General features: G+C 49.3%; 1 protein-coding gene across 7 annotated transcripts in view; it reads right to left on the bottom strand.

Annotated features, from left to right (window-relative positions):
* ANKS1A (ankyrin repeat and sterile alpha motif domain containing 1A) overlaps positions 1-24,876 on the bottom strand; it is a 189,726-nt gene that overhangs the window by 27,814 nt on the left and 137,036 nt on the right. For all 7 annotated transcript variants that reach the window (XM_082638686.1, XM_082638687.1, XM_082638689.1 and 4 more), the window contains one exon: positions 3,930-3,996. In XM_082638686.1, the coding sequence (XP_082494812.1) occupies positions 3,930-3,996 (67 nt within the window). The remainder of the gene's footprint in view (positions 1-3,929; positions 3,997-24,876) is intronic.

Raw genomic sequence — 24,876 nt, 5'->3', positions numbered from 1 at the left:
AAAAAGAAGAACCAACTATAAAAACATCACCTCCGGAGAACTCTTGACACGGTGAAAGTCATTATGCTGTTCCCGGGACTTTCTGCCCCTCCGGGCAGGCCGAAGCCAAGTGGCTTGGTTGTCTAGGAGACCCTGGTGACCCACTGTCCCAGGCTCCCCCTCTCCTCTGTCCTCTGCTGAACAGATGGTGGTCAGGGTCCCAGTGCACACTGCAGCAGCACTGTGAGATGCCGAGTCTGGGGGCTGCTTGAGCTCCCCTGCCCTGGAGTGGGGCCGTCTGCTCCAGAAACCTAAGCGGCAGGCTCTTGTATGCCCTTGATGTCAAGTGTCCCCCGGTGGCTGATTCATTCCTGCTCGTAATCCCCTGGCCAGGCAGCCGTGGTCCAGCCTGCTGCTGGTGGATGTGTGCGCGTCCAGAACCGCAGCAGAATGCTTTGTCTACAGGCTCCTGGGCTCCACGCTGCCTGCTGCCGGCTCCACAGTCCTTGCTCGCTCTCATAAGGTCTGGCCCTCCCACCCTCCTCCCCTCCCCACCCTCCTCCCTTCCACACTCAGGAAAATACATCAGGGATCGGACATCGCAGCAGAAGCTGCTGCTTCTGCCACGGAGGGAGAAGGAGACAGCAGCACCAGCACTGGAGCAAAACGACAGATTTTCCAATATCTGCTGTTGCCTAATACACACGCGTACAGGAGAGACGGCCAAACTGTACCTCCAGGCCCAGGGGCTGGAAACAGCTTATCAGGGAGAATAGAGAAGGAACAGTTCTGTAGTTTTGGCCGATAGCTTCTAGGACAGCCAGAGAGGGGACAGAGGAGGGACACTGTCCTGAGGGCACAGCCCACGGGTTTAGTGACCCCCGCCCCCACTTCAGGAATGACTGTGCCTCTCTGCCAGGCAGATAAGCCGCTCGGTATCACAAAAACAGATGACAAAATAAGGACATTACAACTGATAGTCCTCAGGTGAGCGCACCAAACAACTTGGGAAGAGACTTCTCTCCAGGCCGTCAGAGCCCAGCAGAGAAGTGCCAGGCCCAGAGCAGGCCATTCACTATCTGGCGGAGGAGGACATGGAGAAGAGGCGCCAAGGACAAGGGGAAACCAGGACCAAACCCCCAGTACAGCTGAGGAGACAGAAACGGTAACGTGTACAGAGACACAAACCCAGGGACCACGTGTCACCCGGTAAACGTGCTGGGAGGCACCTGCATCCCAACAGGCTGGCCCTGGTGAAGAAGGGGCTCTGTGTGCTGGGAGATCAGGCCCCTAGAGGAGCCTGCATTTAACAGCTACTCCACAGCTAAACGGCTGGCTTCAGCAAGAGAAAGTCAAGCGTTCTCTTCTGCCGGCTAGACAGAACAGGTCTTTGATGACAGCAGCCAGAGTGGCCCAGGCCAGGGGGAAGGCTCGCCCTCCCTGGACTCCTGACAGTGGGATGAGTTGTAAAACATGCCTGTCGACGATACGGGTAACCAGCTCCAGAGCTGGCCACTCGGAGGCCCACAGCCCAAAAGAAGAGTGAGATTCAAGTGCCACATTGGGGCACTTCAGGACACAACCCTCTGCAAAACCAGTCACACCAGGCAATCCCATGCTTAGTTAAGGGCTGCTGGCTGGCACGCCTGCTCCTCCTCCCAGGATGGCAACCCCACAGCCCAGGTCTCTTCTCCTAGATCCAGAAGCCCAAGGACAACATGAACTCTGACAATGATCATTCAGAATAAACAAGAAATCTGCTCTGGTCTGAGCTGAAGGCTGGTGTTCCCCGAGGTCCTGGGGAGACCCCCCCTCCCGACCCATCAGACAGAAGACAGAGGTCACAGGCAGGCCTGAGCCCACGCTCTCCATTCTTGACAGCCTGGCCGCCATGGAGATACTGCGAGCTGGGACTCTGCAGCACCGGTGGACGCACCCTCTGCTCATGGCCACCTTCCTGTGCCCGCCCTCGACTTTCCTAAGCTGGGGTATGGAGGATGGCTCAACTCAATGCTGCTAAAACAAAACTGTGTGCTGGGATCCAGAAACCTAAGGGGGTAGCTGGACCAACTCTTGCCATTCACATGAGTTCGTGGGGGGCAAGGATTGGAAAGTGGGGCCCACAGGGCAAGGAAAGGGTTCAGTGTCACCAGCTCCAAGGAGAAGGGCTCTTCCAGAAGAGTGTTTTCCAGGAAGGGCTGCCACATCTCCTGTTTTATCAAAGCCAGGAGGTAATGGCCTGATTCTGCCCCAATCTCTCAAGCACATGCAACTGATGTAGGCTCCTCAGATGCAGAGGGGTACAGGGAAGCAGAAAGCAGCCTCAACTGAGCTGACTGCATCAGACCCATACCTGCTGCCCCTAAAGCACATGGCAACAGTGTTTGTCTCGGTCCTGAACATCTATTCCCAACAAACACACGCTCTTGGTAAAAGCCTGCAAACCACAACAGAAGGAAAGCTCCCCGGACTGCGTGTGGGCAAGTGCCTGGAAAGAGAGCCACAAACTCTTAGCCAGAAGAGTCACTTGTGCAGACCCTCAGCATAATCCAAGACTGGCAAAGATGAACCCAACCCAACCGGACCCTCTCTGCTAGAGCCCAGGGAAACAGGGCTGAAGGAGCCCAGTGGGAAAAAGGGTGGAGGGAGACAAGGCAGGAGGGCAGACGCCCCTCCTCTCCAGGTTTGTCGATATGAGGAAGTAATCATTTCCTGGAGAAAAATGAGCATAACTACTATTTACTGAGTACCTCTTTAGCTCAAGTGTTTGTATATATTACTTATTCTTAACAAACATAAGAGAGAAGTACTATATCCAAATGTTGCAGATGGGAAACCGCGGGCTCGGAGGGAGTAAGCGACTCGCCCTGGACACAAAGGTATCTAGAATCAGGATTTGAACCAGGGCTGTGGCTCCAGAGCCCATGCTCTCTCCACAAGCCCCATGGCCTCAGCAGCAACTTTCTCCCTGACGTGCACACTTGCCCCCATCCCTCAGACTTCCTGCCAGGGCCAGAGGCCCATGGAGGAACTAGAGGTGTCACTCAGGGCTTACAGGTCAATCCTGGATGGAGCCTCCTGTGTGAACAAGGAAGCCACCCCTTCAGGGCAGAGAGGCACTTCCCCAATAAGGGGGAGAGGCCAGGCTCCCAAGCTGCTTTCAGCCCAGACGCACTGGTGGCAGTTCTGTCTTCAGATGCTTGGGGGAGGGGGTGCAACAGGTGCTCTGGGAGGCACCTTTAAGATGTCACCTCACCTGAGCAAGTAACACAACCATAATTCTATTACCAAGAAAAACAGCTCAGGTATGGCCTCCCTAGTTCCTTTGTTTCAAACAAAGGAAACAGAGGCAGGCCTCACCTGTAGGGCTTTGAGATGAAAAGAATACCCCAAGTAACAGTGATTTGAAGTAAAAATGATGAGTGCCTAAGTAAATGGAAAAGTGGAGAAACAGACACAAGGAGGAAACAGCAGAGCCAACCCTTCCAGGCGATGCAAGCTAAACAGTCCAACCCAGTGCTCGGCCGCTGCCACGGATCAGGTGAACGAAAGCCACGTGCCCATGAAGAGGTAATGCCAGAGCCGCCTGGGAAGCTGGGAGACCAACACGAGGAGCACTCCACATTAAGCCAATCAGAGAAAGCCTACATTTATGAAAACAATGATGAATAAGTGACAATCGTTCACTTTTTATAAAAGCGCTTCCTAATAGGCTAAAATTCAATTTGTACACTTCTCCCTCCACTATGTAAAAGGAGTCATGGCTCCTAAAATAACAGCTAGATGGGCTGTGTGGACACATGAGATTCCGAATTGTAAGTGAGTGACGTGGTCTGAGGCTGACTTCTCTCACCCCTGAAATGTCTGTCTTCTGCGTCAGAGAAAAACCTGAGCTGGAAGGGACCCAGAGGGCGGTGTTCCACGGGGAAAATGGCTGCTTGGTACCATACCTGAGATCTTCTGCTGTTCCTGAGAAAAGTCGATCCCTTCTCCAATAGAGCTCATGATCTTCTCAATCTGAGATGGAAGAAAAGAGGAACAAAAAGGAAAGGCTGTCAGGCTCGAGTCAAACATTGCCAGCTCACCGTCAGCGCACACACCGGGGTAGGCCTCCGGGTCTCTTCCAGACAATGCCAAGGTCCAGCACCAACCTGCAAGGTTTCAGAGCTCATGGCGCTCAGATCAAGAAAGGCTCTTCTCTGGCCACAGCCCTGTAGGGTCTAAAGACGAGCTCTGAAGGGAGTGAGCGAGTAACAATCGGAGCTCAGCTGCTGGAAACGCCCAAGAGCCTCCCTTCCAAGGCAATTTATATGTCAGTCCCCCCACCCTCCAGCTCTTCCAGACCCAGCAGAAACTGGGCAGAGGGTACAAGAGCAGGCCAGTGCTGGCACCCTTCACGGCTCATGCTAGAATCTAAATTCCATGAGGGCAGAGGCTTTGCCAGCTTTGTTCCATGCTATACCCCCAGCGCCTAGAGCAGTGCCTGGCAATTTGTAAGCCTTCAACAGGTAACTGCTACTGCATGATCGCCAGCTCTGAGGTGTGGAGACATTTTCTAGAGCAACTGAATGGGCACATAACGCTGAATGGAGGATCATTTGATCCCTGGAGGCCGGCAGTCCTGGATGCAGCTCTGCATTCAGGGGAGAAGAGGTGCAGATACTTGTCCTTCCTCTGGACCACAGCAGAGAGAGCTGGTCTCAAAGCATCCAAATGTCCCCAGCATTGCCCCCTGTATGGACCACCTGTCCCAGCCATCTGGCTTTGGTCACCCTGGGCCAGATCTAAGCCCCCTGCTCCTGGAAACCTGGCCAGGGGCAGGCCCAGACAGCGAGGAGGAGCCCCCCCAACCCCAACTGGGTTGCAGTGATAATGAGCTCATTCACTGCTCTTTTTCTAAAGAAAGGAAAAGAGGACCTTTTGTACCAGGGCTTGGATGTTTTTTCCTCTAAGTGCAAGTAAGGAGCCTCAGGTCTGACAATCAGAAAAATAACAGCTCTCCAGCCAGCCTCCAGCTGGCAGGCAAAAGCAGCACATTTGACACCCGGCAGAACAACACAGGGTAAGCACCACCTCTCCCCTGGCAGCCGGGAGCACAGGAAGGTCTTTTCCTCTAGCAGTCACCTAACTGCTTGTTAATGCACACCGCGAACTCCATCCCTGAGCTCAGCAAAAGCAAAGGAAACAAAACATCTGACCCGTGCAGCAAACAGAGGGTGTGCCTCGACTTATCGGCCGGCAGCCCAGAGGCCGGCATCAGAAGCAGGCAGTGCCTCGGCAGGTCTGCAGTGCCCCTTAAAGAAAAGGCCCCCTCCCTCCAGCCCTCCCCAGAGCATCCTTTTCTCTGGCCCTGCCCATTTCAGGTGCAACAACCCAGCCAGCCAGGAGGGTACTTCCTCCCCCATCCCCCGGAAACGCCACAGTGCTGCATCCATAAAATCGGGGGTGGATACTGCCTCCCATAAAGGACTGTGTGGATTAAAAGTATCCCGTACATAGGCATCTGGCCGAAGACCTGGCTCATAGTAGATGATCAATAAAAGGTTAGCTTGCTTCCCACTTCCCCTCTGTTGTCCACAGTGCTCCGACCTAGTAAAACTTATTTTTAAAGTTTTAAAACCTATTTTTACTTATATTTATTTTTTGACACAAAACTCAAAACAGGCAAAAGATTATTCAGAGAAAAGTCTCCTTCCTACCCCCGTCTCCCAGCTGCCTATAGTTCTTCTCTCTGGAGGCAACCAGTATAACCAGCTTCTCAAGTATCCCTCAGATCTATTTGCAAGTAAGCAAATATATGAATGTATTCCACCACCCTGCATACTGATATGCTGTTCTGCATCTTGGTTTTTCCACTTAATAATGCATCTTGGAGTTCTTGCCACAGTTCATAAAGAACATTTTTTTTTTTAAATGGATGAGGTATAGTCATCCTGTGTAAGGCTATATGATAATTTATTTAACCAGCCTTCGGACGGGCACGTGTGGAGTTTCCAATCTTTTCTCATTCTAAACAGTGCTACAATGAATACTGTTTCACATACATCTTTGAAGCCAGGTGCAAGGATATCTGTAAGATATCCTAGTGATTTCTTGAGAGTCCTTCCAGGCACAGAATCTTGAGTTAGCAGCAGGGACCTCACAGGTCATATAATCCCGACTCCCACACCATGTCCAATTCTGCTAAAGACCTTCCAGAGATGGGGCACTTGCTAACTCTCCCAGTCAGTTCACCCTATTTGCATAAAGCACCAAGTTATAACGTTTGTCTTTCTACAGATTTAAATGTTTTTTTCTAACTTCATCTCCTCTTCCACAGGAAAGGCTTAGGGATATGTGAAGACAGCTCTTACCTTCCAGATAAACTCTCCCCCACCACCAGGCTGCAAGGCCCAACCTGGCATTAAATGGCACACCAGTCATTACATTCAGATTTCAGAAGCCTCAAAGCTGGGCAAAGAGCAGGCACTCCACAGGTATCTGTTGATGTGCCTTCTTTTTCTTTTCTGCATTTATAGGAGAAAAGTAGGGTGCTTGAGGTGAGGAAACGTTTTCTTACATGGGGGGGTTGGGTCCTTATCCCTGGAATGGCTCTACCAGCCTTTGGATCCCTCCTCCAGGCCAAAGCGGGTAAATGTGGGAGAATCACCACTGCAAGCACCAGGACAGATGGAATCAAGCATGTTTTATCTGCCATTCTTCCCCCTGGGCCTGGCTCACGGTAAAAGAGGCAACTGACAGACAGACAGACAAAGAGCAGTTTACATTTACTTAGAGCCAACAATGAAAAGCTGTTTTCCCAAGGCCACACAGAGTGTCAGGGTGGGAAAAACTGAAATGGAAGGTGACTCCAAGGTGTCTTTTGAAATAAAGTCAAGCCCTACATTATATATTTCATTATCATCATAATCACCGAACACCCAAAGCCCTGGCTGGCCTGTCCAATCAGTATCTCCTGGCTGCTCAACCCATGACATTTTGCCAAAGGACCTTTGGAAGTCAGAGTGAGCAGAGCTGGACACCTGCTGCTCCTCTGCTGCTGCTGCTTCTCTGCTCCGTTCCCTCCTGCTTGCCCCAGGGGTCACCCTCAGGTGAAAAGCTCAGCTTCCACAGCCCCCTGGGTGCTTCAGCCTGCAGGACAGCTGGGAACTGCTAGCCGGGGAACTCTCAGAACCAATGTCATCCAAACTAGAAAGTGTGTTTTGTTTTCTGTGAACTGCAGTAGCCAAGTCCAGCTGAGAAGATCCTAGTTTATAGAGGAACTGAGAGCTCTCCAACAGCTTGCAACCCAGGACCCCTTCCAGCCTTGGTGAAAGCACAGGGCTAGGAAGGGAAGTGGCAGTGAAGCGGGCCTGCGTGGGCAGACTGGCAGGTCCCCACCCAGCCCCTCAGCCAGTCCGTGGACACAGGGAGGAGGGGGACCTCATCACCTCCCCCTGCCACACCCCCGGGACCCAGAACCAGCGAAGGGGGAATATGGTCATTTCAGTCTAGACACAGAGGAGCGGTCATAGGAGACAGATAACGTTCTGATCTACACACTTCGTGTAGTTTAACCATTTAGGCTTGAGTTAAAAAACAATTTGATTAGGCTGCTTTCCCAGAAACATTCTGCATCTCAGGGGAACGTCAGGGGAAGAGGCAGGTGGAATGTAGCAGAAGGGAACAGTTCAACATTCTCTTCTTCTTCTATTGTTTGGGATCCATGACATTTTTGGAGAGAGATGGGAAATGGCCATGCTTTAATACTGCACTTCGGGACTTCCCTGACGGTCCAGTGGTTGAGACTTTGCCTTCCAATGCAGGGGGTGCGGGTTGGATCCCTGGTAGGCGAGCTGGGGTCCTGCATGCCTCGGGGCCAAAAACCCATAAAAGCACAGAACAGAAGCAGTATTGTGGCAAATTCAATAAAGACTTAAAAAAATGGTCCACATCAAAAAATCTTAAAAAAAAAAATACTGTACTTCACAGGAACTCTATAGAGAGCTCATATTTGTGTTTAGTAAAGTAAAGCCTGAAAGTTATCACCATAATGGATTCATCTCTTCAAAAAATGCTTGGACATATTCCATTTTCTGCAAGTATTCAGAATTATTCCATTCAGACTTTTTTCTTCCCCTACCAGGGCTGTATAAAATGTGTTCCCTGTATGGCTAAAAACAGAACCAAAACCAAACACTAGAAATCCTGCCACTGAGGCCCTCTGCCATCTGCTTGTTAGGAACACAGGATCCCGGATGCCCACAGGCTGGCAACGGGAAGTGACATTCTATATCCAGAGAGGCTCCACTCCGGTCACCATAACCTGGCTGCCAGGAGCAACTCAGATCACACTAGGCTTTTCCATGGATACTGGGAGTCATGGGGGCAGGGGGGAGTAGACAGCTGCTGCGGGGAGAAATACCTCCCTAGGTTCTGATGGGTCTTCTGTGCCCCAGGAAGTGCGCTGGATAAAGGCGGTCCAAGTAGAACCACAGCCTCAGTGCAACATGGCTCTGAGGCCCGTGGGGAGCCTCCCTCCTACGAGGTGGTACGAGTTAGAAGCAATAGGCATTTTCAGGGGCTCTCACTGCAAAAATATCAGGGGAACAGGAATCAGTCTGGTCATAAGCTGAGGCCTGAGAGGAGAAAGGGAAAGAGACTGCCTTTCTCCAACCTTCTTTTGGGGCAAATGGGAACCTGAAGGGAGATGTTTCTGGAATTGACTGGCAACTGAATTCGGTGCCTGACGTCAGACACTCCCCCCCCACCCCCTTTTGCTGCCTGCGGAGCTATCAGCCCCCGAGGACCCTGCCACCAGATGGAAAACACACCAGTCCCGTTGGGCCTGTACCACCAGGGCTGGAGACACCGTCTACCTCTCCTTCTCTGCCCTCAACACTTAATACTTTACTGGCCCAGAAACACACTGTGCTTGCACTGTAACTTCCCGATTAGCTGTTTTATGGTGTGTCCCAGAGACACTATAGGACCAATAAAGGTAAGAACCCCGTTTCATACTGTTTCTTTAAGAGGTCACATGGTGACTTGCACAGAGCTGGCACATGGAGGGGCTGGGTAACAAACAAGTTACCATTTGTTAAATGCCCAGGCCAGGCTAGTCACCTCACTGATACAGTAAGAGGGGAAAGGCAGCCAACACTCTGAACCCCAGTCTGGATTCTCTAACTCCCCTTCCCTCCGCATTTTTATCTTTTTCCAACCTCCCTGGGTTGCTGGCACAGTGACCTCACACCCCACGACTACCAGCTGGCCCTTTCTCTCAACAGTCCCTCAGAGCCTTGACTCACTGCCAAGGAAACGTGTCATCCCATTTTTCAGGTGAGGATGCTGAAGCGCTACCCCACAGCTAGATGCCCAGCCCCCAGCTGATGGCACTGCTCTCAGTGGGGGGGCTGAGCCTGCTCTCCGGCGGGGACCAGGGGGCAGACCCTCTCCCCAGGGCCAGACAGCCTGGCTTGGACAGCGTCCCCCATTCCCAGGAGCCCAGGCCGAGCCCTCGCTTCCTCGACCTCCCCAGAGGCCCCAAGCCCCTGCCCTCAGGTGACCGATGACACCGGAGGTGGCCCCTCGGCTGTGCAGGGCACCCTGACGCTGCTGACGCTGCCTCCCAGGCCCAGCGAGCACATAAGAATTCATCACCATCTCTGTCTTCTGCGGCTCAGCGGCCGACAGGCACTCCTCAGCCTAGAGTGGGCTTTGATTCCCCACATTTGAAAAAGGGTAACCGACCAGGGTCTGAGTTATTTGTTCCCTCTCCCCCCAGACTGAATTGCACAAGGCGTGGGGAAAGACAAAGATGGATTGAAGTAAATTATTTGTCCTGATTTTCTAACCTTGTCAACTGCGTTTATAGGAGAGGGACATGTTGGGGGGAGGGAAGAAGACAGCAGGGGATGAATACAGATCTGCCAGCGGGCTCAGGGCTGTCCCTTCCGAGGCAGCTCCACTAACAGTGAGTCACTTCTTTTCCACAGAGCAAGGTTAGTCTCAGTCTCATGGGGTTGGGGGACCTTGGATCTTTACCATATTTATTGTTGTATCCCCATTTGAATCCCCTTTACGCTGCCACCTTCCTTCTCAATCCCCCTTTTCCTAAGAGACTGGGAGACCACAGAGCTGTTTTGTTTCAAAAGTCTCTGTCCTTCTGTCTCTGACACAGGCTCAAAAGAAAGCCCGAGGTGTGCTTGCCCCAGGCTACGCTGGCTGAGATTGGAAGCCCGTGACCTCAGTCTAAGTCTCTAACTCCCCTTCTCCCTCCTCATTTTTATCGTTCCCATACCTCTTGAGTGGCTGATACCGGCCTTGCTCCCCAAAGCATCGCACACCCCACAACTACCTGCTGGCCCTTTCCTTGACCGATGCTTGTGCCCCAGACCTGCCACTTGGCAGAAAGTAGATGAGACCTGCCAAGTGACCTTCTCATTCTAGAACAGCCTACTATACAAGCACTCTTTAACTCAAAGCCCCAAGAAACTGCTGAAAGAAGAAAAAAAGTTGGGAGACCTAGATTCCAATTAACTTATTATTGCTGCCACGTAACTCTAGGTTATTCGCCAAGTACTGGCTTTAATAAGTGGGACAAGACTCTAAAAGATTAATGAGGATTATGTATTTGGGTTCTAGTCCAATTTACGCAATCTACTTTCTGTCCAGGAGCAGGCTTATTCGGGTGAGGAGGGTAGGAATGCAGAGGAAGCCACTCAGAAAGGCTGCAGTTCTCTCAAACACTGGGGAACCTGCCTCGTGGTCCTTCTTCAATTTTGCTTTCACCACCAACAATTTCCAAGTAACCTTCCCTTGTTGGTCCTGTTCTTCCACAGCCTGAATTTCACTACAGTGTGCTGCACTGTTAGTATGGCTAAGGATTAAAGTAGCCCAAAGAAAACACCCTAAGCGCTCACTCAGAATTGATTTCCTCAGCAGTGCGGCCGGAGAAAGAAAGGGGTCCTATATCCACTGGCTCCTCAGATTCTGCAGGGGAACACTTGCCTTGTAATATCAGCGGAGACAAATGTAAAATTTTGAGTACCAAGTTATATATACTTAAGATGTTAAAAAAATTATATATGCTTGACACAAATACACTACCAGTAACCATCAGATGCCCAGAGACTTTCTGCAGCCTGCCACTCCTAAGTATCTCTGAACTTGTGAAATAGGAAGAAGTTGGATAGATGAAGTTGATAGTGTCCCCCAAATTCATTTTAAAGCACTAGTTAAAATCTTTCAGATAAGCCTTACACAAAAGAGAACATAATGCACTGATTCCAGTATGTGCTCTAGTTTATATAAAGGTCTAGAATAGGCAGAACTAATATCCAGGATTGGGAAAATGTCAGAAGAGTAGTTGCTGGGGGGTGGGGAGGGGTAAAGATTGACTGGGAAGGGACACAAGGGAACTTCCTGTGGTGATAGTAATATTCCTGTATCTTGACAGGAATTTGGGTCACACAAACGTATGCATTTATCAAAACTCAGGGAATAGTAGACTCAAGATTTATGCATTTTATTTGTATAAATCCCCACCCCCAAAACTATAAACAAATACCAAACTCTAGGTAATGATATACATGTTAAAATGTTTAGTGATGAAATGTACTGATGTTTGCAAGTTATTTTGAAATGCATCAAAATATAAAATGGATTTTATTTTATGGATAAAATGGATTTTATTTTATATTTTGATGGAATGGATAGATATGAGATAAAGCAAGTACAGCAAAATCGAAATGTAGAATCTAGGCTCTAGGTAGTGAATATATAGGCATTCGCTCACTATTCAAAAGTCTCTTTCAAGTTTTCTGTACATTAGAAGTTTTTCAGAATAAAATACTGGGACAAAAATCCCTTTTAGGATCAAATCCTTTAGAGAATAATAAATGGTAAGATCAATACTGGTTTGAGCTTCATCATTTGTAATGAACTCTGCTCAACATGCTAATAAGCAGAGACATGCCCAATAGGCAAAGGAAACAAAGAGAAAGGAATGTGGGAAAGCTGACTTCACCATTATTCTGAGTAACTAAGCTTTCAGGGTTAAGGGCTCTCAGCCCCGCTCCTCTGTGGTGTGGCCTTCTCTATTCTGGAACCCAGGCTAACCCCAGTCTTGACAGTCTGAAAACTCAATTATCAAAGTGTTCCCAGGGATGCACAGGCCCTGGGAAACTGGTTCATATAATCAGACTCAAAGGACACTGATCCCTCTGTGAGTTGCTTTAGCATGACAAGGAGCACGTTAGGACATCTGGCTAGTAGGATACATTTGTATCCTCTACAGCACGGTCCCCAACCTTTTTGGCACCAGGGACTGGTTTTGTGGAAGACAAGTTTTCCACAGACTGGGGGTGGGGAGGGGTGGGGGGGTTCAGGCGGTAATGGGAGCGATGGGGGAGCAGCAGATGAAGCTTCACTCGCTCACCCACGGCTCACCTCCTGCTGTGCGGCCCCGGTTCCTAACAGGCCGTGGCCCAGGGGGTGGGCACCTCTGCTCTACAGCCTGAAATCAATAAAATGGGATCAAATCCACCCTCAGAATACTGTAAGGGCAAGGTGTGTGGACCATGCCAAGAGCTTATTCAATTATCCCTTGGGACTTCCCTGGTGGTCCAGTGGTTAAGAATCCGTCTTGCAATGCAGGGGACTCCGGTTCGACCCCTGGTCAGGGAACTAAGATCCCACATGCCGCAGGGCAACTAAGCCCGCGTGCCTCAACGAGAGAACCCGCGTGCTGCAGCTACAGAGCCCACACGCCCTGGAGCCCGTGCGCCGCGACTAGAGAGAAGCCCACTAGAGAGAAGCCTGTGTGCCGCCACAAAAGATCCTGCATGCCGCAACGAAGATCCCGTGTGCTGCAACTAAGACCTGATGCAGCCAAAGAAAAAAAAATTATCCCTTTCCTATTTCAGGAGGTCATCTTTCCCGAAAATCAAGTACAGGTGCTCACAGCAAGGTACCCATCCCCTTGGAAAGTACTTGGGATCAACACTGTTAAGACTCCAGCCTTCCAGGGTGGACAGGTTCCAGGGCTAAGTTCTCTCAGTCAGGTGCCGTGCACTGAGTACCCCGAGTGCCCTCCCGGCGATTCAGTTCATCCTCACAACCAGCTGGTGGGGCAGGGGGGACTTCCTTGGTGGCGCAGTGGTTAAGAATCTGCGTGCCAATGCCGGGGACACAGGTTTGAGCCCTGGTCGGGGAAGATCCCACATACTGCGGAGCAACTAAGCCCATGCGCCACAACTACTGAGCCTGCGCTCTAGAGCCCACGAGCCACAACTACTGAGCCCATGTGCTGCAACTACTGAAGCCCGCACGCCTAGAGCCCATGCTCCACAAGAGAAGCCACCACAATGAGAAGCCAGCACACCACAACAAAGAGTAGCCCCCTGCTCGCAGCAAGAAAGACCACACACAGCAACGAAGACCCGATGCTGCCAAAGATAAATTAAAAAAAAAAAAAGTTCCTCCCACTTTAAAGAAGAGGAAACCAAACATCAGAAAGGTTAAATAACTTTTAACTTCAATAACATGATCACAGGAGTAGAAATATGTGGCCAGTGCCTGATTAATTATCTTCTTAATTCAGCTTATTTAGGGCCTAGCTTCTACTCTAGTAAAGCTCAGAGTAGAATTTCAAATATGTGGGACTGAGGACATTGGAAAGGCAGTGTACACTGATGGAAAGAATGAGAACTTTGAAATAAGAAACCTGAGTTCAAAATCCACTTTAAAAAAAGTCCACTTAATTAGCTGTGGAACCTTGGATAAGTCATTTAACATCTCTTTCAATTTCCCTTTCTATAAAATGTGAAAAAATTCCTTACTCATGCAATCATTGCTACAGGCAAATTACTTGACCTGTCTTCTTAAAGCCTCAGTTTCTTCCAAGGCAAAATGAAGACCTCAACACGAGGTTCCGATAAAGATGTGAGACAGCACATAAAGAGTCTTAGTGAAGTGTTTGGTTCCCAAACAGAGCTCTAATGAGGAATTAATTTATTATGACATGAGTTTGAGCAAGCTCCGCACCACCTAAAAGACATGGGCTTCGCTGGATGACACCATCCTAGAAGGAAAGATAAGGTTCTTGCTCCCATGAGCACAGATGGAGAGATCTGCTCCTTATCCAACAGCAGTGTCTGTCTGTCCCTGCTCCTGGGAGATCTGAGGCCCTGCCACAACCCCGGGCCCCAGCAGGAGGTACTAAAGTGCCTTCTTAAATTAAGTCCTTAGAAAACAGGGTTGAGCCTAAAAGTCATTTAGTTTTCACTCTGTAACCCACTTGAGCAGATGCAAGCCTTCCTTACACCAAGAAACACCTGCAGCCCTTGTAAAACCACAGAGGCCAGGCGAAGGAGTCTGCACGGTCCCCCTCCATTGCTCATTTTAGCTTACAGAGCTTAGAAGGGGTTTGCCCTCATGATTCACATTCATCTGGTTCCAAAAGAAACAGAATTCTACCCAAAAAACAAGTTAATCAAAACCCAGATTCCTTTTTTTTTTTTTTTTTTTTTAAAGGACAGACCAGAGGGAAACGGCTTCCTTCTGGCAGAAAATATTTGGAACTTGCTGCGTGAACAATAGCTCACTTCCTGGATGCTCAGCTGGAGGCTGCTTCTCCATTCAGGACAAAAGTTTCATGTGAGGGAGGTGACGCCTTTCTACAAGGCAGCTCCTCAGCAGGAGCCCAGAGAACCCCAGACAATACCAAACAGAGGAGAGGCAGGAGAGGGGAGGGCTAGAAGCCTGGCGTGGGCACCATTCCCTCACCTTAGAGAAAGCTGGGGAAACAGGCGGAGGTTGTGGAATCCACACGGTCATCTGTGACAGGGCCAACACCCACCCTGCAAGTCTGTTAACAACTCAACTGACGGACCCTCAGTAACTAGCCCAACGCCAGCCATGTTCACAGCAGGCTGGAGTCTCCCAGGCACACCTGTGGGTCTTCCGCTTCCTCCCGCTGAGGGTTCTACTCATCGAGAACCAGTTGGGATCACTTCCAAAACTGTTTAAGATGGTTGTATTTGTTGATGGAAACAGAAAATTAAACATTACATAAGCGATGAAATAAGTGCAAAAAGCTGTTTCTGTGGCAACCTGGTAGATGCTTCGAAGAGACTCAATAACAGGATCATTTTTTTAAAATGTGCCCTTGAATTGTGTTGTTGGAGAAATAAACCATAAAAATTTCTAAAAGGATTCTGTGCTCAGACTGCTTCACAAGTGGCCAAATTCTTGCTTTACTCTTAAGAAACTCAATCTAGAAGTTTAAATCAATCATGTATTATAGATGTGGTTCATGTAATAAACAGGACAGAGAACTCCAAATTAGCAGGTCCACATGGAAAGAAAAAGCCCCAGCTCCACAAAAGACTTGCCTGCTCACCTATGCGTTTGGAGTTAAAGTAAAACGTTTGTATCCTTTTTAAAAATGACTTCCTCTTTTTTTTTTTTGCGGTACGCGGGCCTCTCACTATTGCGGCATTGCGGCCTCTCCCGTTGCGGAGCACAGGCTCCGGACGCGCAGGCTCAGTGGCCATGGCTCACGGGCCCAGCCGCTCTGCGGCATGTGGGATCCTCCCGGACCGGGGCACGAACCTGCGTCCCCTGCATCGGCAGGTGGACCCTCAACCACTGCGCAACCAGGGAAGCCCTGATTTCCTCCTTTAAAAGAGTTTTGTGATTAACCAAACAACCCTAGTCCTGACTGGCCATGTCGAAAGCCTCCTGGGGGAGCTGGCAGCAGTGTCTGGTAAGCTCTCGCCTCTGTTATCAATACCCCAAGCTGTGCATGTAGGAATTCTCAAACCACTTTCATTATCTAGTAAGTTTAAACTCCCACAGACACAGAACGCTTCTCTGGCTGCTTTCTCCTAAAGAGCCTCTCCACTGAGGGCTGGAAAACCATCCCAAGGTGACTCAAAGCATACTTCCAGCCCTTCCTTCTTCCTCATCGTGGCTCCTGTTTGAACAGTGCCTTATACTTTCACTGATCATCACAGCCATGGTCCAGGGCCAAGCAGCCCAGGCTGTGTGATCGCTCCTGGTTACAGAGCCAAGTCATGGGCTCTTACCTGCTATCACCTCATAGGCCACCTCTCACTAGTCAAACTTCCAGCTTCCACTCATTGCATCCAGCAGGTGGTGAACAGGAACCGCCGTCAGCCCGCCCAGATCTCCAGCTGGGAGCACAGAGACAGAGGGGCATTTCATCTAAGACCTCCACCTGGTCCCCTTACCTTCCCTGGCAGACCATGGGGCAGGGAATCAAAGCAACTAGAGTCCTCCAAGTCTCAGAGATGTGTTCTAAAGCTCAAGAGCATCCAAGGTCATCCTAAACAAAAAACCTGAGCTAGGAACTAGTCTGTGCCCTGCCCTAACCCCAATCCCAAAAGGCAGTGCAAAAAATTACGGAAATGGCATCCTTATATCCCCCAAATATAATTATGGAAGATAAGACACATGGAAATACGCCACAGGAGTGGTAGGTACATGGAGGATAATTATCTTCCGGGTGGAAAGCAGAGCTCAGGGGTACAGACAACAGTGAACTTGAGATACCTGGCCCTGGCTGCAGGCTGATGTGGGGCCTACTGCTCAGCCCACCATTCCCACCAACCCACGTCCCTACTGCTCCCGAGATCCCACGCCTGGGCCTGGCAGGCCTCTGCCTCCTCTGCAGCCCCCAAGTCTTCACCCTATACTTCCTTCCAGGTCCAGCTCTAGTCACCTGTGCTCTTCCACACCGTGTGGTCTAATATAAAAAAGTATTCCAAGTCAGAACAAGAAGGCTTTACCCTTGGTTTGTAACTTTGGCAAAATACATTAACCTACCTGAACCTTGTCTGTAAACGGGGATGAGAACACCTGCTTCGAGGTACAGGATGGGGATTAGACGCGATAACACAGAGTGGCTGGCAAACAGCAAGTGTTCGATAAGCTCTGGTGCCCTGCCAGCACCCTTTTTGGACTGACTGCATCTGAGGTTTCTGTTTTAGGATCCTTACAGCAAAGGCAGCCTGGCTGTCCTGTACTAACACAAACATGCCCGTGTAAATATGGTCCGAGGACTGTGCCCAGTCCTTTGACATAAGTGTACCACGCCTCTTCTGCTTCTTTTGTGTTTCCCACTGGTGCTGCTAGCAGGTACTGAGCGCTGGGTGGGCTTAGTCAATACCCAGTGGAAAACACACAAAGAGCTTTTAAAGTGGTTACACCTTAACCGATTCTTAGGGAGGAATCTGTTTAGGACATAAATCTTTCTTCCAACTGAGATTTTTCCAGAAGAGGAAATGAGAGGAGGAAAGTGGTGGCTTTCCCAGCAGCTGTGTGGCATCCTTCCTCCTAAAATTCCTCCAACGGCATCCTCACTGCGTCATTAAGTTCCTGCCAACATCCTCTTGCATATCAGCCCTGTGCTGACCTCAACCACAAGGAACTGTGTTCTTTCCTCTTAAAAAAATGAAATATTTCCTAAATTACAAAGAGTATATTTTATAATCTCAACAATAATAAATGACCCATCCACATGCTCACCACCTGGTTCAGGAAATAGAACACGGCCAATTCAACACAGCCTTTCCTGGATCAAGGTCCCCCTTCCCTGCCCCTCTGAGGCCACCAGCCTCCTGCATTAAATGCTGTCATCCTCTTGCTTTTCTTTAGAATTTGCCACCCACGTCAGTGCTTCTAAGCAACATGGGCTCCTGTCCCTCTTTCCTGGCCAAGTGGACAGGAGTACAACTCGATGGCCCTGAAGAAACACAACAGGCTCTGAGCCCAGAGCTCAGGGACAGGGCTCCCTTTGGCTGGTGAGGAAATGGGAGGCCACGGAACAGCCCCAGCATTTGAAGACACAGTACTGGTAGAGGGAGAGCAACAAACCCTCACTTCTCATCAGGCTGGCAGGGCGAGGTCACATGCCTTCTGGGACTCCTGGGAAAACCCATTCCCTACATGGGCAGTGTTATGAAACGGCTATGGGCTAACCATACCGGACAACCAGAAAGAACACAGCCTTTCCCAAACAGTCTCAGTGGGGACCGCCCGCCCTGGGAATGCCCTGGGGACCTGCACTCTTGGGCCTGTTGGCAACAGAGTCTGGCAAGCTGCGATGACAGAGTACATGCACTTTCTCAGGAAGAACATGAAAGGCTGCACACGGGAGAGGAAAGGCAGAAAAGATCGCCACACTGCCCCTCTCCACACTGTGAGATCCTGGCACTGGGAGACCCCTGGGCCACCTACCCTGCCAAGACCATCTCTCGCCTTGGCCTGCACCAAGATTCCAGAGCGACCACAACCTACCAGTCCCAACTGTTCTGCAAGCATTTACCACAGCCAAGACCGTTCCCCAGGGGCTGTGGGTGTGCCTAGGAGGGAGGGCCCTTCGGAAAAGGAGTGGGAGCTACATAGAGCCTCAAGAAAACACCGAGAGGGAAAGGTTGGTCAGAGGAGCCAAAGAAAGACTGAGTTTACTCATGTTTGAGTGAGACCCAGGACAACCATTACTTTTAATATTTCTCATAACTTCATAACATCTCTACTGTTGGCTATTTCTCTGTTGCCCGTTTTTGTCTTGTTTGATAGGCAATAACAATTGAAAAGGGGGCTGTGTGCTTACTTCAGAGGCAGCAAAACTGGGGCAACACTTCCAACTTTGTCCCTTCCTCGCAGAGTTCTGGGACAAGAGGAAAGAAGGGGGAGACAGAGTGGGGAAGGCAGGCTGAGGAGGTGTGCCGGGCCCAGGGGTCTACAGAGAGAAGAAAGGGTGGAGAGGAGGCTTGCTGATGCCCCCGAGAGTCCCAGGCCAAAGGTCAGGGGTCCCAGGTTGGGCTTCTCACCTCCACTGTTAACTGAGGTACAGGAACCTTGTCTTCTAAGATTCTACCTCTTACACAATCAAATACTTGAGCCACAGATGAACTCAGAGAGAGAGAGTACAAGTTCAGACTGAAGGAGTGTAGTACTCACAGCAACCGTGATCAACAAGAGATTTGTTTTTCTCAAGTATCTTTGAGCTCAGGCTGTGTGTGTGTGTGTGTGTTTGCACACACATGCATCAGAATCTCAAATATGTTCCTACACTGTTGAAAATAAACAGGATGGCTCTAGTCAAAACTGTGAAGTATGAAACCTCTACCCTCCTTTTTTTCTTTTTATACTTTGCTCCCAGAGTGAGAATAAGTCCTTGGGCCCTCATCACTGTGTCGATGGCAATGGAGGACAGGAAGGTGGGGCCACATGAGGCAGGAAGCCACAGACTCATCCAGCAGGGACCTTAGAGATGACCCAGGCGAGTCTCTGTTTTGCAGATAAGGAAACTGAGGCTCAGAGACGTTCAGTAACTTAACCAAGGCAACGAGAGGGGCAATACAAGGCTGACCCTTGCTTCTTGCCTCTCTGCTGAGTCGCCCCACTGATCTTGCAGCTAGGGAAGTGGCAGAATACGGAGCAGCCCTTAGGGAAGCCTCCAGAGGGCTGAACCCTGAAGGAAAAAGACCTGAGGTAAAAATGAGCTTCTCTGCATTCCGGGGCTCTTGCATCTTTTCGGAAAATGGCTTCTGTGCAGAACACTGTGCTGTTCCACTTCAAGAGGGGACGGTGTCAGAGGTCCCTGAACTTAGTAAACGTGTGGGCCATTTCCCCCGCTAACTGGGATGATGGGAATGTTATAAGGTTGCCTTTTCATCGTGACACATAAGGACTTTAAAAATCAACACGATGGAAGCATGAGGGAGATCTTCGTGATGATAGAACAATTCTGCATCTTGACTGTGATGATGGTTACATGAACCTACACATAATAAAACTGCATAGAATCACAATCCCCCCGCCACCCCCGCCAAATGGTGAAATGAGAACAGGGTCTGTGGATTGTACCAATGTCAATTTCCTGACTCTGATATTGTGTGAGTTATGTAATGCATTATACCATTGGCAGAAACTAGGTGATGTATACCAAATAAAGGCCCTCTCTGTACCATTTTCTGAACTCCCTATGAATCTATAATTATTTCAAAACAAAGAATATGAAGAAAGAAAAATTTTAAGTTAACATGAAAACTATCCCTTGTTTTATAAAAGGACAACTGAAATACAAAAAAAGGATGGACATATTTAGAATAAAGGCAGTTGGCAACCAAATACCATCAGTGCCGCCATGACACTCCTCATTGTCCCTAATTTTCTCCTTTTATCGTGATTCAGTCAAAATTGTGTTGGGGACTATCTTAGTAAGAATGCAAAATTCCGGTCCTCCATCCTCACCAGCCTGGCAAGCAAACTCACTGTGCCAACAGACCCACCTGAAGGGAGGCCTGGCATATAGCCCCCTTTCTTCCCAGCCCGGTTGGCTTCGGACAGTTCTCTGCAGCCCGGAGAGACTAGAACACAAGAGTGGGACAGGATGGGAGTGCTGTTTGAGGCCGAGGGGAAAGGGCACATAGGGGTTGCCGGCAAGAAATTGAAGTTTCTCTTCTTCTCCTCTTACCAGTGCCCAGAACCCTCTGCTTTTCCTCTTCTCCTCCACCAGAGCAAAGAGACTCAATGTCAGCCACTTACAATCCCAGACTGTTTTGATTTACTGCCCCCTGCCCTCCTTCGGGCTCAGACTCTCAGACCCAGGGTCTATTCTCAGCACCCTCTCCTTTCCTGCTGCCACCACCCCTGGCAGCTGCTTTCAGAGCCCTGAGGACTTGCCTAGCACATCCCCTCGAGCACCCGGACCCCAGGAGCACTTATCTGTCCTGATAAGAGCCAAGAGGTACGGGGTGGGGGGTGGGGGAGGTGCTCCTCAAAGACTCCCGGGGGGTGGGGGAGGGGAGCCGCCAAGAAAGGCGGGGAAGCCTCAGCCCTGGGGACACTGACAGGGTGGTGTCAGCATTCATCATTTCTGAGCCCAACAAGCCCACAGTTTCCAAGTGCAAACACCTGCAGCTCTCTGAGGGTTCTTTCGGGCCCCCAGAGCCCTTAGGCCTGGATCCCAGGTGGACTGGAGGGGCGGGGAGTCAATGTCCTGCCCCACCTTCCTGCTAAGGGAGCAGCTCTCACTCAGACTGACTGGCTCCCTCCACCCCAGGTCCCTGGCAGGTCTAAGCCTAGGTCCAGAGTGGCGACCCCTCGTTAACAAACCCTTTACTGGTTCCCTTTCTTTCTCACTCCCTCACTCCCCAAGGAGTGCTTCCTGGGATCCCCTCCCAGATAAACTATTTGCATCTAGATACTGCTTTTGGGGGAACTCAACCTAAGATAGATGGTCACAGGGAATCCCAACAGTGGGAAAATTGGGGCCAAATTTCCACCATGAATGAACGTATCTCTGTGGGAGTCTGAAAGATGTATATCACCCTAAGGAGGGAAACTGCCAACAGCGTGGCCACTATCAGATACTAGAAAGCTAATAAGGGGGCAGAAAAAAAAATGATTAAAAACTTGATTTGCCTGGGTAATACTCATTATAGCCATTTATATGAACCGCTTTACATTTGCCTAATTACCACTAGCACAATAATTATCACAGATATATTAAATGTGTCAGATAAAACTTGTATTAAATTTTATTTGGTTTCTAGTGTTACGCAGCCCTACACTTAGCTCTTGTATGCTCATAACTGCGTGCTCCGTTGCATTGTCTGTTCACAACTGGAGAAAACACGCCTGAGGCTTACCTCCTAAAGCAGAGGCTGTCAAACTTCAGCGTGCATGGAATCACCCAGAGAGCAGAGTCTCTAACAACCTTGGCTGCTGGTTTCCCCGCAGAGCATCTAATTCAGTAGGCCTGGGGAGGAGCTGAGAATTTGAATTCTAGCAAGTTCCCAGGTGAAGCTGCCGCTGCTGCTCTGTCATCAAGCTTTGAGACCCACTGCTTTAAAGTGCCATACTGAAGGAGAGCACAAAGGTCAAACTACAAGGTCAAACTTTCCAGTTTGCAACATGAAAGGCTGACAGTCTCTTTCAAGAAAACAGGTGGAATCTTCTAACCGTCTAGATCAGTCATTCATGACAAGTCAGATCTGGTATGCTGGTACCTTTACCAAAAAGGGTAAAATTAACTCTGTTACTCAAACAAGTCCCAGGAGATCTGGGTTTGCTCCTTTGTTCAACCAGCAGGAGTGCACCCTGTGTGCCGAAGGTGTTGCTAAGCAACAGAGGTTTGGGCACTGTCAAAGGTCTCATGAGACTCTGGGTAGGTCACATCCTCTATGGGCCTCAGTTTACTAACCTCTAAAGGAGATAACTCATAATTAGGTAAACTTCCAGATCTGCCATTTTACGATGAATCAAAGCAGTACTGTCTGTGGCTCAAAGCAAAAATATTCTGCCTGGCTGTGTGGGCAGCATGATGAGAAATATGGGTAAGATCCTAGCTGTTCCAAGAGGCCACTGTGACAGGGCAGGTGAAACCCTGGTCCGTCCCATTTGAGTCAACGAATGACCCCAATTAAAGGTGTTGCCAAGGTAGGTCAGTACTATGTCCAATTCCAACCAAAGAATGTAAAGGCACCCAGCGTGAAATCCATGTTCATAATTGGTACTCCCCTGATATATTATGACATTTAATCACTCCAACTGCTGAAGGGAAAACCAGAGCCACTCACTAGAATTAAGGATGCTATGATAACCTCCTCAACTGGGGTTTTAAATGAGCCTTGTGCTAACAGCTTTCCTGCTTTGAATGCAAAGCAGGATGCCAGTGTAGAGAGGCGGGGCAGCCACCTGTGAAGGGCAGCCTCTGATGTCACCGCTCTAATTCTGAGAGGCTTGGCTTCTGAACGAATCTCCTGATGTGTCCCAGGCAAAGCACTGACTTACCAGATTCCATGGGGAACCTGCAGGAAACATTCTTGTTTTATTCTACTTTACGGATAGAGAAACTGATACCCAGAGATGACCACAATTTGTTCAAAATCACCAACAAATCAACTGTGGAACTGAGGAGAGGAGTGAGGCCAACCCAGGTTGGCAACATCCAATTAGCATGCAGCTAAGTGTGAGGGCGAAAAGAACTCAGTTAAAACAAACATCTGCCCTAAGACCCACATGACAATGTGGCATTAAGGTTAAACAGGCAGGAACGGAGTCCAGCAATGGCAGTATCGAGGAGGGGCACCACGAGGTAGGGGCACACTTATCCCCGCCAAGCCAACCCAGAGAAAAATACAATTCTTTTATATATAAACAACTAACATTTTCTTAGTCTCACATAAGGTATAAACAAAAGCATATTCAAGAAACTATTTTTGTTGAACACACAAAACAAGCAAAAACACTGAAGCACATCATTAAGACAAGCCCCTAGCCCCTACTTTCAATTAGACTGCTGCCCCAAAACCCTCCTTATACAGCATTCAGGAGCCACAGGCTCCCTTCACAGAAGCTCCCAGAGACAAGCAACAATGTCTTTTATCTGTGCCCCCGGCACTCAGCCCCTAGCACAGTGCCTGACACAGACCTGGCACCTAATAAATACCTGCTGATAAAGTGGACGGTCTCAGCCCGCCTGGACAGGCACTGACAGTATGGCCAAGAAGAGGGCTCCAGGGAGGCCAGCCAGTGCCTTTGCACCTGTTACTCATGGCGAGACGGTTCCTAAGCCAATGTGTGCCACCTACTTACAGGGTAATGAGTCCCATAGGCTTAGGATCACCTGTGTAAAGTGAGCTGTCTCCTTGATATGTCCTAATATACAACCTTTAAGTGTCTGCATCTGCATTTCATCTCACTGTGCCGGGATTTAGGAACAAGGCTGTGCTTTGCCTATTTAGTCCTGCTGTGATTTCACAGGTGTCAATCATACTCTCAGCCCAGGCTTCCTTTCTTCAGACATGGAGCCCTTACCTGTGGAGAGCTAACTGCCTCTAACCAAGCTCGCCTCGGATTTATGATGCTGCATTTCCTTTCGTAGCTCAAAACTGATAAAATATAGACACAATTACCATGTTACATAAAATTTAGCAAATAATGCAATGATATTGACCTGAGTGATGCTAAGCATACAAAGGCTTGGAAATGTATTTTAATTAATACAAGTAGGAAGCATTTGTCTGAACAATCAAGTAAAGGGCACAGCCACAAACTTGGTAGGGGTACACCATGCTCCCCAAATGTAGCATTTTCCACAAGCCGGGTTGAGACCAGTAAATGCTGCTTTGTGGAATGACTGTGGGTGTTTCCACCAGTGATGACTTCAAGTAAAGCACTCAGCAGAGCTCTCTCCCAGGAACGGGGCCTGAACAGGCTGCAACATCCAACCTGCTCAGGTCCATCTGGGCAGGCGAACCCCTTCCAGAGCACCGAGAGACGTTACTGCAACTGTACATGAGGACCAGTAGAAGCTTTCTTCCCTGAGATCAGCCTCTGTTCCCATCCTCAAGGGTCCGGGAGATCTGACACTGAAATCTCTGTCAGCAGTGAAACAAATGCATCCATCACTAAGCTTTGGCCTTGTATACTGGCAGTTCTCAAATGTTTGCCTGGGATGAAAAAAGGCCGAATCTAATTGAACCTTCAGGAGGAATTTAGCACAGAGAAACAGCATTATCTGAGCTGGAGCACGGCCAGACCTCTGGGTTAATAACCCAACAGGGGAAACTCATCAAGGACCTTCATTCTGGATCAGCAGCAATACTTCTGATTTTTAAAAAACGGGCTTTGGAAAATTTCCTTTTTTGACAAATCAATTCCACCAGCACCATGTATGTCAGAGATGCTAACTCTTCACTCTATCAAATAAGTGCCTGTGAAGCCTGTAAATGGCTTTAAACACACGGACCCAGCTGAGGAGGATTCGTTGAGTTCTGCATTTACTTTACTGCAGCAAGTCCTGGAGACCTACAAGGACGGATGGAACTACCTGGGCAGGAGCTGATATTTTAACTGAAATATACCGTGTTTGGT

The sequence above is a fragment of the Mesoplodon mirus genome, assembly GCF_964341445.2.
Source record: "Mesoplodon mirus genome assembly, chromosome: 12".
NCBI classification, from domain to species: Eukaryota; Metazoa; Chordata; class Mammalia; order Artiodactyla; family Ziphiidae; genus Mesoplodon; species Mesoplodon mirus.
This window is presented reverse-complemented; position numbering and strand designations above follow the sequence as displayed.